Here is a 17410-nt window from a genome sequence, read left to right on the forward strand (position 1 = left end):
CTATTGGGCGGCGGTTCAGTGACGCTGCTGTGACATCGCTGTGATGCTGAACAAACCGCCCCCTTAGAAAGGAGGAAGTTCGCCGGTCACAGCGACGTCGCTAGGCAGGTAAGTAGTGTGACGGGTCCGCGTGATGTTGTGCGCCACGGGCAGCGATGTGCCCGTGTCGCACAACCGATGGGGGCGGGTACCCACACTAGCGATATTGGTCACGATATCGCAGCATGTAAAGCGACCTTTAATGCATGTATATTAGAGATGGTTATAAAGATGATCCTGCTGCCACGTCAGTAACTTCAACCTCCTCCAACAACCCAGCATCCCTGGTGCCTCTTCTTAGTAAGCCTGTGTTGTAATGCAAGGATCACATCACAATGATGATTTGCCAGGCCAATAATCAGAAGAAGCGATGAGAACACCAGCAGGCAGGAGGTTTGCAGGCTTCTGGCGCGGCAGCCTTGGTCTCCCGACGTGGCCACTGGATGAGGGTCCTGCAAATATTTTTGACAATCTCCAATGAATATGACTTATAAACAGGCTCTAACTCTCACCAATCCTGGGAGAATTGGGAGTCCAGAAGGTTTTCTTTGTTACAGATTTGCCATTCTTTATGCCATTTAAATGATTAAACTATGAATTTAAAAAATACCTTTAAAAACTCATTCACTTTGAACTTGTGGGTTTTCCATAACTGAATGATTAGCAGAAATCTGTAGCATTATCTCTGCAACAAAACCACAATGACAACAGTGGTTAAGACAAACTGATGCAAACACATTGGGAAATGATGAACCGCTTCCTATATTTTTCTATTACTGCTTTTTTTTTTACAAAAAACAGCAGAATAAATTGAACCTGTCACAGTTTTACGCTAAATTGTGATGTTCTACTATTCCTCCTTAATATATTTTATTTAATTTAGAACTATGTGTTATTATTTCCTTTGTCAAAGGTTGGGGGGGTTCTGTATACAGGGTGATACTTCCAGCACTGATTGGACAGTTTGAGATCATGACTGGCCACACCCTTGACAAGGAGAATGTTGACACCCAGTTGTCATTTTATTCATAAATATTTAGGAGAATGACAGGGGAATAGCACAGAACAAAGCTCTACAAAAAAGATTCTCCATAGTTGTCATTTCATGTATTTAATAATAAACAGAATTAATGATATTTAGCAGAGAAAAGTGAAGTTCCAAAAAGAGAAGTTCTGGTCTCAGGAAGGAAAATTATTTTATATAGAAAGTCTTTGTCTTGTACTTCTTTATGTGTAGATTTTCAGACTGGGAATCCTGCAAAGAAAATTATAATACTGTAAGTTCTGACCTGACACACCACGCAGGAAGCCCATATGATACTGAAGCCTTTGTTTCTTGACCACAGTCCCTTGATGACTAAGTGAATTAAGAAACGCGTTGGGAGGTCTAAGAACATTGTTAAGGTCAGATTGTTGCCACTTTGAGGAGTATTGTGAGGCAGAGTCTGCCCCCCCTCTATAGGACAACTGTTTCATGTTTGTATCATTTTAGTAGGACCGGATTAAAGGTTCCGGTAGTTATGTGTAATACTGCAGACTAAACCATACTGTAGACTAAAGCGCAGTACACACTGGTGTGCAACTTTGTGTGACACTCGTAATAATCTATTTGTCGCCTTTGCGAGTTTGGTCATGGTGGGGGTATTCCCTACCGTCTCCGTCTGTCATATCTTGACAATAGTAGGAGCCTGATTTAGGCCCTAATTATTTTATGGTTGGCTTTACAACCAATTCTTGTTGTGTGGTTCTAAATTTTATTATAAGCTATTAAAAGCTACGTTTTAATTGTCACCACTTTATTTCTATCATTACTTTTGCTTGGCTGGTTGTATTACTGGATTGGTAAAGCATTGACACGATCTACTTAAATTTAATGAGCAAATTACATGTGTAAATCATATAACCCCAGTGTTACTGAGGCACAAAGTGAGATTACGGAGCGGTGATTTAGAGATATAATACTATAAAAGGGGACGAAGACTTTCCAGACAAAACGCACGTGGGGAACTTGATGCCAGCACCAGCAAGAGGAGATGCCACTTGGTATGTTTTACTTTCAATTGCTTTACATACCGACACCTCTTTTTATAGTATTGTATCTCTAAGTCATGGCACCGTAATCTCACCTTGCGCCTCAGTAACACAGTGGTTATACGATTTACGCATGTAATTGACTCAGTCTACCCCCTGGTGTCAGATGAATGTGGCTATTTAGAGCTCCTGTGCAGCTGTATTTTTCATCTTTTTTTCCTGCTGTGCCTTTTTTTGCCTCTTCAGTTACTGTTTTTCTACCTTGCCTTTTTTAACCTATTTAATAAAATTTACGTTTTATTTTGGAAATTTGCTTTAGTTTCCTTTTTGGTGTCTCAATTAAATGTATTGCATTTAGCTAGGGTGGATTTATTTTCCGCCGTTGTGACCATAATGCTTGGATTTATTATATCTTTACATATACTATTTATTTAACCCTTGCTTTTTTGGCAATTTTTGGTCATCTGCTGAGCATTAACATCAGGGTTTCCATCTACTTCTACAAAATATGTGATTCAGGAAAAATCCCCATTGGATCCATTTGCTATAATGAGGCAACAGAGTTACTCCGGACTCCATTTGGCCTCTGTTCAGTGATGTCCTTCTTTTCAAAGGTGCATAAAATTGTTGTTGTTAGCACTTTTGTGCACTCCTAAAAAGACACATATAAAGATGGACACAGAGCAGGTGGGAGTTCAAAATGATTCCATCTGCCTCATTATAATGAACTTTCCATTGGAAATTTTGTTTGACTTTTTTCATAGATTTACACCTAATCGACAGTGTAGGTTCTCAACTTAGAGAGCAGGATAAATGTGAGCTGAGTCTTACTGTCACGCTCCCCGGCTCCCCTGCTCTGCTCCCCGGCTCACCTGCCACGCTCCCCGGCTTCCCTGCGTCGCTCCCCGGTTCCTCTGTCCGGCGTCCGCCGCTCCCCAGCCTCCATTGCCTGCGGTCCCCAGGCGTCCTGGTCCCCGCTCCCGGAACCCGTCGGCTACTCAGCCCCAGCCCGGCTCTCCTGCTTCCTGCTTACCGCTCCCTGCCCTGGCTTCTGGCACCCGGGCCTCGCGCATGCGCATTAGGGCGCGCGCGCGGTCATTGACCCTCTCTTAAAGGGCCAGCGTCCACTGACAGGAAATTGAACACACAGGTACAGGGTATAAAGGGGTTTAGTGTCCAAGTGGGCGGGGCCTGTTCTTCGTGTTTCCTAAGCTAGGAGTCAGGTCTCCTTGTGTCTCTGGGATATACTCACCTATCTCTCTTCTAGAGCCGTTCCTGCCTCGCCATCCTTTCCTGCCGACTCCCGAACCCCGAACGCTGACTATCTGCCATCTCATCAGTCCGTTCCATCTCTGATCCCTGTGGTGACCCGTCCTCTCGCTCCATCGGTTCCGGACTCTGCCTGACAACACCTCGGCCTCCGAACCTGAGCTCCGTCACCCGGACTACCATCAGTGACTCCGTGGTCCCAGGGACTTCACCATTCTACTCTGCTGCACGGACTGTCCTGCTACCTGTAGTGCTCCGGCTACTGGACTCCTTGCCTTCAGGAAGGTGTTCGGCCCAGTGGATCCACCTCCTGGGTCTGCCCGTCCATCTGGCCCTAACAGTAAGAACAGGCCATGGATCCCGCCGAAGCACTAGCGGCCTTGCAGGAGGAACTCACACGCCAGCGTGAGACCCAGACCCGCATGCTGAACTTTATGTCTTCTGTGGACGCCCGCCTGAACACGCTACAAGCGTCGGTTACATCTTCGGCATCTCGAGCTTCCACTGGACAATCCACGGCCCCAGCTCCCGTGGCAGCCTCCTCGGATGTTTCCAGGCTTCGTTTGGCCTCACCACCCCGGTACGCCGGAGATCCCAAGACCTGCAGGGGATTCATAAACCAATGCTCCCTCCATTTCACGCAACTGCCGCATTTGTTTTCCTCCGACCAAGCCAAGGTCGCGTTCATGATGTCCCATCTAGAGGGTGAGGCACTGGCGTGGATGAACCCCTTGTGGGAGAAGGAGGACCCTGTGACCACTAACATCCAGGAGTTCCTGCAGGCATGTCGTGGCACCTTTGACGAGCCAGGACGCGCCGCCGCGTCTGCCTCATCTCTCCTCCGGTTACGTCAGGGGACTCTGACGGTGGGTCAATATGCCATCCGTTTTCGCACCTTGGCTTCGGAACTCGGGTGGAACAATGAGGCTCTAACCGCCGCCTTCTGGGAAGGTCTCTCGGGTCGTATCAAAGATGAGCTGGCTGGTCGTGACGTGCCATCCACCCTGGATGCCCTGATTGCCCTAGCAACTCGAGTGGACATTCGCTTTCAGGAACGATCCAAGGAAGTGTCCCGTGAGAGACGTCCGATACGGCATTCCTCTCCTCCGCAGAAGCCCGCCGTTCTTCAGTCAATGGCATCTGGTGTCTCCATCCACGAGCCCATGCAGATCGACCGTTTGAGGCAGTCTGAACAACGCCGAGCAGAACGGCTCGCTAAGGGCCTCTGCTTCTACTGCGGAGAGGGCACACACCTTCTACGCTCCTGTCCAGAGAGGCCGGGAAACTCCAAAGCCTAGGGTTGGTAGGAGAGGCCACCCTAGGTGCTGGGACTCTCTCAGACCCGGTTACGTGGACTGTTCAAGTGACAACGGGAGAAATGCGGTTCACGGCTGAGGCGTACCTCGATTCCGGGGCAGCAGGCAATTTCATCCAGCAGGCCACGGTGGACAAGTACCAGGTGCCTGTTACTCCACTCGACAAACCCCTCGTGATTGCCTCTGTGGATGGGAGACCCCTCTCTGACACCATCTCGTGGATCACCAAGCCGGTGGAACTGCGTATCGGTGCCCTGCACACCGAGAACATTGCTCTCTACGTCCTCCCACACATGTCCCATCAAATCCTGCTGGGACTCCCCTGGCTACGGATACACGAACCGTCCGTCAGCTGGGGCACTGGTGAAATCACCCGATGGGGCTCCTCTTGCCATGAGAACTGTCTGAAGACCATACAACCCATTCGACGACCTCCGGTTCCAGAGTCCCTACCGGGACTGCCCTCGGCCTATTGGTCCTTCGCGGACGTCTTTGACAAAAAGGAATCAGAGGTACTTCCGCCACATCGTCCTTACGATTGTGCCATCGACCTGCTCCCGGGAACTACACCACCTCGAGGACGGATATATCCGCTGTCTCCTGCCGAAACAAGGGCCATGTCTACCTACATCACAGAGAACCTGGCAAGGGGATTCATTCGGAGATCCTCCTCTCCTGCTGGAGCAGGCTTCTTCTTCGTCAAGAAGAAAGAGGGCGATTGACTACCGGGGATTGAACCAAATCACCGTGAAAAATAAGTACCCCCTGCCGCTCATTCCCGAATTGTTTGACCGGCTTAGAGGAGCTCGTGTGTTCACCAAATTGGATCTTCGGGGTGCCTACAACCTGGTCCGCATCCGCTCAGGGGGTGAATGGAAGACCGCGTTCAATATTCGCGATGGGCACTATGAATACTGCGTGATGCCCTTCGGCCTGTGTAACGCACCAGCAGTCTTTCAAGAATTGGTGAACGACGTGTTCCGACACCTTCTCTACATCTGTGTGGTGGTGTATCTTGATGACATCCTGGTCTTTTCTCCGGACCTCCAAACCCACAGAGAGAACGTGCAGCTGGTACTACAACGACTGAGGGAAAATCGTCTGTACGCCAAGTACGAGAAGTGTGTCTTCGAGCAGTCTTCTCTGCCCTTCCTGGGTTACGTAATCTCCGATACCGGATTGCAGATGGATCCGCAGAAGGTCTCTTCCATTCTCAACTGGCCCCCTCCTTCTGGACTGAAGGCAATCCAACGCTTTCTGGGATTCGCAAACTATTACCGCCAGTTCATCCCTCACTTCTCGGCCCTGACTGCTCCTCTCTCCGCCTTGACCAAGAAGGGAGCTAATCCAAAGGACTGGTCACCTGCGGCCGACGCCGCGTTTGGCTCTCTGAAGCGGGCATTTGCCTCCTCCCCTGTGCTCCACCGTCCGGAGTTAAACCGACAGTTCACCTTGGAGGTGGATGCCTCCTCCTCGGGAGCCAGAGCAGTGCTCATGCAGAAGTCCTCCTCCGGGAAGATGGTGACTTGCGGTTTCTTCTCCAAGAGCTTCTCAGCGCCTGAACGCAACTACACCATCGGTGACCGAGAGCTATTGGCAGTCAAACTGGCCCTGGAGGAATGGCGCTACCTTCTGGAAGGAGCAGTATACCCCATTATTATTTACACGGACCACAAGAACCTGGAATACCTGCGGTCTGCTCAGCGACTGAACCCACGGCAAGCCAGGTGGTCCTTGTTCTTTGCCAGATTCGATTTCCAGCTCCATTTCCGACCCGCGGACAAGAATGTACGCGCAGATGCCTTGTCCAGGTCATTCATGCCCATGGAGCAGGAGGAGGAGACATCCCAGCCCATCATATGCCCTAGTAAAATCATTCCGGTGGCTCCTGTCACCCTGGCCCAGATACCGCCCGGGAAGACCTATGTCTCTGAGACTGACAGGCAAAAAGTGTTACACTGGGGCCATGCCTCGAAAATAGCCGGTCATGCTGGTCAGAAGAGAACATGGAGTACGATTGTACGTCATTACTGGTGGCCATCCCTTCGGACGGATGTCGCTTCTTTTGTCTCAGCCTGCTCCTCTTGTGCCAGGAACAAGACGCCCAAACATCTGCCTTATGGCCGTCTTCTGCCTCTGCCTATACCCTCAGTTCCGTGGCAACACATTGCGATGGACTTTATTACGGACTTGCCACTGTCCTCCGGACACACAGTCATATGGGTCGTGGTGGATCGGTTCTCCAAAATGGCTCATTTCGTCCCTATGGCTGGACTGCCCTCTGCCCAGCAACTCGCTGACGCCTATATACAACACATCTTCCGCTTGCATGGCTTTCCATCCCACATTGTGTCCGACAGAGGAACTCAGTTCACCTCCCGCTTCTGGAGGGCTCTCTGCAAACATCTGGGAGGGACTCTGGACTTTTCTTCAGCCTACCATCCTCAGTCGAATGGCCAAGTGGAACGGATCAATCAGATCTTGACCTCCTTCTTACGTCACTACGTCAACGCCCATCATGACGACTGGTCCACGCTTCTTCCTTGGGCTGAATTCTCCCATAACCACCACGTCAGTGAGTCCTCCTCCAGCTCTCCCTTCCATGTTGTTTACGGACTTCAGCCTTCCGTCCCATTACCTGTATCCTCTTCCTCGGATGTTCCTGCTGCTGATGCTGTAGCCCGTGACTTTGCAACAATTTGGGACTCTGTCAAGGCGTCCCTTGGACGTGCTTCCCTGCGGATGAAGAGACACGCAGACAAGAGGCGTCTGGATCCTCCGTGTTTCTCTCCAGGAGATCTGGTCTGGCTTGCTTCCAAGTACGTCCGATTGAAGCTGCCATCCTACAAGCTGGGTCCTCGCTACATCGGGCCGTTTAAAGTCCTCAGCAAGATCAATGAGGTCTCCTACAAGCTGCAGCTCCCGGCCACGATGAGGATACCCAACTCCTTCCACGTCTCCCTGCTCAAGCCGGTTGTCCTTGGTCCCTTCTCCGCTGCTGCCAGTTCGGCTCCTCCTCCTATTGCTGATGATGACATCTATGCGGTAAGGGATATCGTGGCCATGAAGACCGTGCGGGGCCGACAGTTCTTCCTGGTGGACTGGGCGGGGTATGGTCCTGAGGATAGGTCCTGGGAACCCCGGGAGAATGTGGGTACTCCTCTGATACGTGCCTTCCTGTCCCGGTTGCGGGGAGGGGGGCGTGGGGGGGTACTGTCACGCTCCCCGGGTCCCCTGCTCTGCTCCCCGGCTCACCTGCCACGCTCCCCGGCTTCCCTGCATCGCTCCCCGGTTCCTCTGTCCGGCGTCCGCTGCTCCCCGGTCTCCAGCCTCCATTGCCTGCGGTCCCCAGGCGTCCTGGTCCCCGCTCCCGGCGCCCGTCGGCTACTCAGCCCCAGCCCGGCTCTCCTGCTTCCTGCTCACCGCTCCCTGCCCTGGCTTCTGGCACCCGGGCCTCGCGCATGCGCATTAGGGCGCGCGCGCGGTCATTGACCCTCTCTTAAAGGGCCAGCGTCCACTGACAGGAAATTGAACACACAGGTACAGGGTATAAAGGGGTTTAGTGTCCAAGTGGGTGGGGCCTGTTCTTCGTGTTTCTTAAGCTAGGAGTCAGGTCTCCTTGTGTCTCTGGGATATACTCACCTATCTCTCTTCTAGAGCCGTTCCTGCCTCGCCATCCGGTCCTGCCGACTCTCGAACCCCGAACGCTGACTATCTGCCATCTCGTCAGTCCGTTCCATCTCTGATCCCTGTGGTGACCCGTCCTCTCGCTCCATCGGTTCCGGACTCTGCCTGACAACACCTCGGCCTCCGAACCTGAGCTCCGTCACCCGGGCTACCATCAGTGACTCCGTGGTCCCAGGGACTTCACCATTCTACTCTGCTGCACGGACTGTCCTGCTACCTGTAGTGCTCCGGCTACCGGACTCCTTGCCTTCAGGAAGGTGTTCGGCCCAGTGGATCCACCTCCTGGGTCTGCCCGTCCATCTGGCCCTAACACTTACCATGATCTTTGGGAGGTAGAATAAACAAATCAACAGCAGTTGAAGATTTGGTTTTATTACTATTTTTTTACTCTGTTCACCTTGCGCTATAATTAATAACATGGCTTTATTGCTCAGGTCAATCTGATTACAGTGATTCAAGATTCATGTAGGTTTTTTTTTTAGATTTGGCTAGTATCACACTAAAAAATGCTTTTTCACAAAATGAAGATTTTTTTTTTTTTTTTGCATCACCGCATTTTGGATCCTATAGTGTTTTTTATTTTTCTGCTGACAGAGTCATGTGAAAGCTTATTTTTTGTGGGATTAGTTGGAGGTTTTATTGCTACTATTTTAGGCCACATAAGATTTTTTGATCGCTTTCTATTCTGCTTTTTGTGAGGTAGAATCAAGAATAAACAGCAATTAAGGAATCTGGGTTTTTTTGTTTTCTTTTTGTACATTGTTCACCATCTCAGGACTGTGTTCCTCCGAAATGCGTTGGCTCTTGGTCTCACCAGGACTCTGTATTCGAGTGACGTCATCTCTCACTGACGGATACACCGGCATTACACATCAGTGACTGGAGGTACAGCATTCATAGCGCCTGCCAGCTCGATTTCATGGGGGGGATGCCTACGCACCGCTTTTCGCGCTGGATAATAAATGATTGCACTTATCCAAATGGGACCATCGGCAAGACAATCCGAATTTGATTTCCACAAGCACAGCTTGGTATCTGTGAGTACCTGCTCCCTTTTTTCCTTTTTGCAGCCCACACGCAGTGACTACACATCAGGGTATATTCAAACCCTTAACTCCTGAGTATTCTAAGTCATATTTACTGCATGGTATATAAGCATGTAATTTTACCCCACAGCCTGTGGATTTGTCAAGCTACCCATGTGAATATATTTTACTAATTTAGCAGTAACCAGAACAGATTCGACAGCCATTATATATATATTTATGTATTTATTCTACTTATTGTATGACATTGAAACCAGTATGTGTGTAAGTATATATATATATATATATATATATATATATTTATTTATATTTATATTGTATCTTTATATGTGTCTAGTCTTAAAGAGATATTAAAGCAGTATGTTCTCATTTTAACTTATCATTACCCTGAGCTGGTTACACACAAGAACCAGCATCCATAAGTAGCAGAAACCACCTTTTTGCAAGGATCGGTTTTTATAAGTTCACTCTAGCCTTTAACTCTAACGCCTCCTTGTGTTCATCGTCGTCAGTTCAGTGGAGCGCCAGTGGACTTTCGTATATAGTTCTGATTTTTTTATATTTTTTTAAATGTTTTTTAACTTATTTTTTAGGTTTTTTTCTTACTTCCTATATGGGCCATTAACTTTTATTAGTTTGATTACTCGTATAATGTATTGCAATGCACCAGCATTGCAATACATTACACCTGTCAGTGAGACACTTACAGAAGCCTCTTAGGCCATGCTTTTGGCATAGTCTAACAAGCTTGCCATGGCGGCTGACCTCGGGTTGCCATGGCAACAATTGGGCTCTCACAATGAGATCATGGGGTGTCGATCACACGGGAGGTACTCCCTTTCCCAACCTCCTAAATGTTGTGATCAATATCAATCACTGTATTTAGGGAGTTAAACAGCCCAGGGTGGTGTAGGCACCATTCTTGGTATGAGAGCCAGATCTCCGCTGTCATATAAGCTGAGCTCCCGATGGTGATCGCGTGGGCAAAGCTCATCATGATGTACCTGTCATGCGTTTGGATTCAAACTTTTCAGTCTGTGCTCTGTGGTTAGCTTCTCTATCCTCGAGACCACAGTAGATATACTTTTTCTTTGGGTGTTTAGTTTTGGTTATCCTTACTTTAATTCTAATAGGGTAAGAAGTGTATTAATTCACTCATTTTGTGTGTCCAATCATCTTTCGGGTGTGGCTTTGAATACTTTCCCCCTGCTGGTATTTCCTGCTGGTAATATGCTCTTTTTGATGTCCAGCTGCTTGTTTATGCTAGTCAGTGGAATTTCAGCTACCATACCTCGATCTGTTGCTGATGTTCTTTACTCTGCACCTATCTACTGATGTTGTTAGCGAGTAGGTGGCATATTCTTTAGCAATATACACTCTTTCTTGTATTTTGTAGTTTGTCAATCTGAAATAACTTTGTACTTCAGCACTCGACAGCCTATCATGCAGAATACGTCAGATTTGCCTTTGTTTAGCCTGTAGTCAGGGCTAAACCAAATCACACATGAACCACTAGGGACTATGGGGATGGGATCCCTAGGCTGTACAGGAACTGGCAGGGTCAGTTGCAGTTCTTAGTGTATTACCTATATCCCTTGTAGGTTTAACACTAGCATAACAGTACCCATACGTCATAGCTCGGGAACCCCTTCCCAGCTATGATATATGGGTACATCATAGGTTTTAACACTAGAAGGCCCAGAAATTTCGAGCTCCCCCCTTAAGTCCCGAAAGAGGGTCAAATGACACTATACAATAAACTGAGTTTAGCCATTTAGTTTCTAGTTAGTTCTATTCAATGGAAAACAACAACCTCCTGTGGTGCGACAGTAATGGCCTTAATTACAGAACAAAAGACAGTGATTATAGGATGTTAGCTAAAATCCTTCAGGTCATTCGACCTGTCTCTGGGTTCCAAAGCTAGAAATGTTAAATGACCCCTCTCTGGAACTTCAAGTGTTAAAGGGGCTAAATTATCAAACTGAAGATACATACACACCACACAGATATTATGTGAAGACTGGCATTGATTTATTCTTATTTATCCATCACATGAATCCTGCCTAGCATTTCTGTTGATGTTTTACACCTGGTTAAGTAAATGTGCAGAATAGTTCTAGACATGAATTAAATGTTATACTTGTCTCAAAATAGTAGGTTCAACTAAAGTATGGCACTGGCACCGAATGTGGTAATGTGATAGAAAAGAACACATCACAGAAAAAAAATGTGGGAGCCTCTAGCAGCTCTAACTATCCAACAGTAGTAATACCAAATTTGTCCTTATTTGCCTTTGTCTTATTTTTGGAAAGACTTGGCAAGCCCCTGATTATTCACTTTGCAAACAGCATGCCTGTTCCTGCTAACCAAAAAAAAGGACACTTTTGGATAGATTGATTAAAAATCTTATGTAATTGCTTTACCATTTTGTGAATAGTAAACGTCTTTTGGAACCAAAAAAGGTATACTTTTTTACTTATTGTTGTGAAACCATTACTTCTTCACATTGAAAACAGTACACCTATTTTCTCTTAATAAATAAATAAATGGATAATGTTTGAACAGCTTGTGAAAAAGCTATTGCTTCTTCAGTCAGCAAAGAACAAAGATCTTGATACTCCTCAAACAAGGATAATTTTTGCACTCCTGTGTGAAAAATTCACAACTTCTTCCATTTGCACCACTTGTGTATAAAATCCAGCCAATCTTGTCACATATAGCAATATGCTCATTTTGTCTCCTGTATTAATGTGCCCATCTTGTCCCCTGTAGTATTGTGCAATATATCTTGTACCTTGTAGTAATGTGCCATCCATCTTTTCCCTTGTACTAATGTGCCGTCCATCTTGTCCCCTGTAGTAATGTGCACATCTTGTACCCTGAAGTAATGTGCTCATTTTTGTATCTACCCTTTAGTACTGTACTTGTCTTGTCTCTGTAATAATGTGCCCATCCTTGTACCTTGTAGTAATGCACCCATCTTGTCCCATGTTGTAATGTGCCCATCTTGTTCCATGTTGTAATGTGCCCATCTTGTCCCTTGTTGTGCCATTCTTGTGTCCATGATGGTCCTCTTATTTTGGTAGATGCTAGACTGTATGAGGTCCTTACAGGTATGACGTCATTTCTGTCACATGATCGGGGTGTGTTCGAAATGCAGTTTGATGTTTCCAGATGCAATAAACATTATTTTTTTAAGTTCATGTCCTCATTGAGTTGTTTATAATAGAAGCGTGGGTCTGAGGGTAAAATGAATCCCCTTTTGCGTCATTATAGTGGACGGGAGGAAACATCACCACGCCCACCAACCAAGCCGGTCACGCCCACTAACCTGGAAACCCATACATTCTAGGCTCAACCCTCTTTTAGCAATGTCCCATCCTGTAGTAATGCACCGTATTATGCCGCTTTTCACATACAAATATATACATAAAAAAGTTTTTTCTCACCTGTCCTCAATTCCCTTGGTGTCCTCTTTTCTGCATCTTATGGCCCACAGGCACGTAGACCCAGTGATGATTGCGGGCGGTGCAGGCCGCTACTGCCGTCAGCTCTTTACTTCAGTGGAAAAATTTGCAGGTCCATGCAGAGATGAACTCTCTGCAGAGCTATAACAATGTCAGCCGCCTGTCAATCAGAGGCAGGCAGCTGACATCGGTTTATGGCATCAGCTGCCTGCCTCTCGGCAGCACTCTACTGAGAGCCCATCTCTGCGAGGCACCGCAGCTCATTGTACTGAAGTAAAGTGCTGACGGCAGTGGCCCCCTGCACAGGACACAATCGACACGGGGTCTACGTGCTTGCAGGCCACAAGAAGGAGCCTCAGGGGCCCCATGTAGGCCACATGTTTAAGGGTAACCTTGACCATGATAATCAAGTTGCCAAAAGAAGGCACCTGGTTGCAAAAGACTTGACAAGACTAATAGCATAAGGAATTTTTGTATTATTAGTAATATTGGTGTTTGCATCGTGTGCATTGTTCAGTAATTATTGAATGTTCTCAGTGAGAGGAACAAAATTATAATCTTGTGATACCTTTTATTGGCTAACTAAAATAAAATAAAGTGATGTTACAAAGCAAGCTTTCGAGACATCTCAGGTCCCTTCATCAGGCATGGTATGACAAAATATCTGAAGAAACACAAATATATGCACAAACAGAGCAGAGGGATGGCTATTATGTTAGCCATTAAAAGGTATCACAAGATTATAATTTTGTTCCTCTCACTGAGAACATTCAATAATTTTTCAACTGGCTAACACAGTACCAAAACCTTTTCACTTGTTCAGTAATATTCTTCCTTATGTAGTGGTAATGGTAACAGTCAAACTGTGGTGGTATTATTTGGGCCTTGTGTTGATAATACAAATGTCTGTATAACGTTAATATTTGGTCTTGGTACAGCTGCAGCATTCTTTTATGAAGCATGTATTTTGTGCAAACTCCAGAGTCACATCTAATTGTAAAAGTTATTACACTGAAACAAAAAAAGAGAAACTTACTTGTTGTCCTATTTAACGGGTGTTTATGTTCACTACAGAGTAGGGAGTGCATGAATTATCTCCCTCTTCCTTCATTATTTTTTCTTTCTTGTCTTCATTATGTTTTCCATCTGAAATATTTGCTTTTCCATTAGATTTAGAACAATGAACACCAGATGAAGCTGTATTTGTGACCTGAAGTTCAGAATATTCAGAATCTATGGTTATCACTGGGTTTTGTGCCAATGAATAAATATGGTTGGGTATCTCCTCCTTTCGTTCACTAACTGCGTAGGGCATACCTGTAATAAAATATATTTTTATTTAACACAAACATGTAAAAAGTTAAGATAATTTTTTTTTTTTATTCAACTTTTTATTTTGAAAAAAGGTTTTTTAACATGTTTTAGAAGAGAAAAAAACAATCATGCAATTACATAAATAAATGAACCATTTCACAAGTATGCATACAGATGGGATATGTCGTAAACACACTACACAAGGCGGGCTTTGCACGTTGCGACATCGCAAGCCGATGCTGCGATGTCGCACGCGATAGTCCCCACCCCCGTCGCAGCAGTGATATCTTGTGATTCCTGGTGTAGCGACCATTATCGCTACACCAGTTTCACATGCACTCACCTGTCCTGCGACGTCACTCTGGCCGGCGTCCCGCCTCCTTCCTAAGGGGGCGGGTTGTACAACGTCAGAGCGACGTCTCACGGCAGGCGGCCAAGCAAAGCGGAGGGGCAGAGATGAGCAGGATGTAAACATCCCGCCCACCTTCTTCCTTCCGTATAGCCGCCGGCGGCAGGTAAGGTGATGTTCCTCGCGCCTGCGGCTTCATATACAGTGATGTGTGCTGCCACAGGAACGAGGAACAACATCATACTTGTCGCGGCAGCGTAATTTTGAAAAAGTCGGAGCCTACACCGATGATACGATAACAACGCTTTTGCGCTTGTTAATCGTATCATCTAGGATTTACAAATTACGATGTCAAAAGTGACGCCAGATGTGCGTCACTTTCGATTTGACCCCACCGACATCGCACGTGCGATGTTGCAACGTGCAAAGCTGCCCTAAGAGTCAAGTAGAGGGTTGGAGGGGTTCCATCTTGTAACAGGCCCCGGGAAGGGAGAGATCGGGGCTAGGCCTGGGGGACCAGGGGAGGGATTCATACAACTCCTGAAACCGGTCGAAAACACGAGTACCAGTCACCCTAAACCCATGTTCAGTCCTACATCTGGTAGGTGTCCACAAGGGCATCCCAAAGAGACCATGTCGCTGTGAACTTATTCATTGTATTATGGAGCTGGGCTGTTAGTTTTTCCATACTCCTGACATCTTTTAGTCAGGCATACAGATCCGAGACAGAGGGCGGGGCTACCCTCCTCCAGAACAATGAGATTAGACACTTGGCCGCAGTAAGGACATGGAGTAGAAGCTTTAGTTCAGGTTTGCTTAAAGACGACGGGAGGGCGTTCAACAAATACACTACCGGGTCTCTAGTCACATTTCCACCCACCAATCTGCCCATTCGGGACTCCACCTCCTCCCAATGGCCGGGCATGTCCAAAATATATGCTATAGGGATGCCCCCCCCCCAAGGCCGCATCTCCAACACACATCCGGATAGGTACGGTTAAACTTGTGAAGGAGTTCTGGTGTGTGGTACCATGTCATAAGGACCTTTACTTGATTTTCCTTGTAGAAAGTGCTAATTGAGGACCGAAATGTCCTAGCCCATATCACTGACCAGAGTGCATCTGATACGGGGCGCCCAACCCAGCCCTCCCATCTCTTCATGTATGAGTGCTTCAGTGTATCTGAAAAGTCCCCAGTTATCAGAATGTTATAAATGGCCGAGATCAGTCCCCTGGTCGAGGTCCGGCCAGAGCAAAGGGTCTCAAAAGCTGTAGGGCGCCGCACCTCCGCCTGTCCCATAATGTTTGTGAAAAAATGTGTTATCTGTTGATATGAGAAATAAAGGTGGAAAGGTAGTTTATATTTGTATCGTAGGTCCAAAAATTGCTTTAATTTCAGAGTAGCTGGGTTGACCACATCCCGAAAACAATAAAGGCCCGCCTTTGTCCACTGCCCCGTCACCCCCGGACTCATGCCCTCCGTCAAGTGTGGTGTGAACAAGAAAGGGGTCAACAGGGAAGACTGTGAGGCCAGCTGGAACTTCATTCTACACTGCCGCCACATCTCTCTTCTGAATGCCATTGGGCCTAGGAGGTCTCTGGAGGGGGTTTCACTAGGGCGTCCCCATATTAGAGAGCTTGGGTGGAAAGGCGCCATCCAAAGCTTCTCTATCTCTGTCCACTTGTTAAAGGCCGGCAGGGTCGTCCATGACGCCAAGTTACGCAAGTGTGCGGCGTAGTAATAAGGTTTGAGATTCGGGCACAACAAGCCCCCCTTTGTACGTGGTGTACATAGAACTGAGTCTGGGATACGATGCCTTCCTGAATGCCAAATAAATTGCAAAAGTATTGACTGGACTTTTTTCAGGACCCCCAGGGGGACCCGCACTGGGAGTGTTTCAAACAGATACAGAAATTTAGGGATGACTGACATTTTAATTGTAGAAATTTTACCCAAAAAAGAGATCTGCAGTGATGACCATTTTTTTAGACTATTTTCCACATCGCGTATTAGGGGTGGGAAGTTTGCTTGGTATAATATTTTATAACTGGGGGTTATTTTGACTCCTAAGTATCGCAGGGAATCTGAACGCCAAGAGTATTTAAATCTTTGTTTAAGGGACTGTAATTTAACTTCTGGGATGTTAAGAGGTAAAGCCTCTGTTTTGTCGGAATTAAGTTTATATCCCGAGAGTCTAGCGTATTGAGTTAATACTGCGTGTAGAATTGGCAGGGAAATGACGGGATTAGTCAAGGACAACAGAACGTCATCCGCAAATAGGGCCACTTTAAAGGACTTATCCCGAACCTTGACCCCCATAATGTCCGGATTGAGTCGAATTTGTGCTGCCAGTGGTTCAATGCTAAGGACATATAGCAAAGGGGACAGTGGACAGCCCTGCCTAGTTCCATTTCGGATGGGCAGGGGATCTGAGTGTGCATGGGGGAGGCGAATTGTCGCCACAGGGAGAGAATACAGACCCCGCAGAGCAGAGACAAATGGCCCCAACAGGCCGAAGTGGCCCAACACGGAAAACATGAAGGACCAATCCAGGCTATCGAAAGCCTTCTCCGCGTCCAGTCCCAGAAGAAGTGCTTCCACTCCATCCCTGTTTACCACCTCCACCAGATCCAAGATCCTTCGGGTGTTGTCTCCCACCTGCCGGTAGCGAACGAATCCTACTTGGTTTTTATGGATCAGCTGTGGAAGCCAATTATTTAGGTTGTCCGCCAACAGTTTGGTGAATATTGTAAGATCAGAATTCAAGAGGCTAATAGGGCGGTAACTCGCACATTCCATGGGATCCTTACCTGCTTTAGGGATGACAGTTATATAAGAGTGTAGAAATGTATTTGGGATGTCCTCACCCGTCATAAACAGATTGAAAAGATG

At 47.0% G+C, this 17410-nt stretch overlaps 1 protein-coding gene across 1 annotated transcript in view; it reads right to left on the reverse strand.

The window, feature by feature from the left end:
* Positions 1-228: 228 nt before the first annotated feature.
* The window catches only part of LOC142301708 (uncharacterized), a 124241-nt gene continuing 107059 nt past the window's right edge, over positions 229-17410 (reverse strand). The window contains exons 8-9 of the mRNA XM_075342727.1: positions 13892-14172; positions 229-1294 (exon numbers count right to left, since the gene is read on the reverse strand). Coding sequence (XP_075198842.1) covers positions 13904-14172 — 269 coding nt within the window. The 3' untranslated portion in view covers positions 229-1294; positions 13892-13903. The remainder of the gene's footprint in view (positions 1295-13891; positions 14173-17410) is intronic.

This window comes from Anomaloglossus baeobatrachus, chromosome 4 (genome assembly GCF_048569485.1).
Source record: "Anomaloglossus baeobatrachus isolate aAnoBae1 chromosome 4, aAnoBae1.hap1, whole genome shotgun sequence".
NCBI lineage: Eukaryota > Metazoa > Chordata > Amphibia > Anura > Aromobatidae > Anomaloglossus > Anomaloglossus baeobatrachus.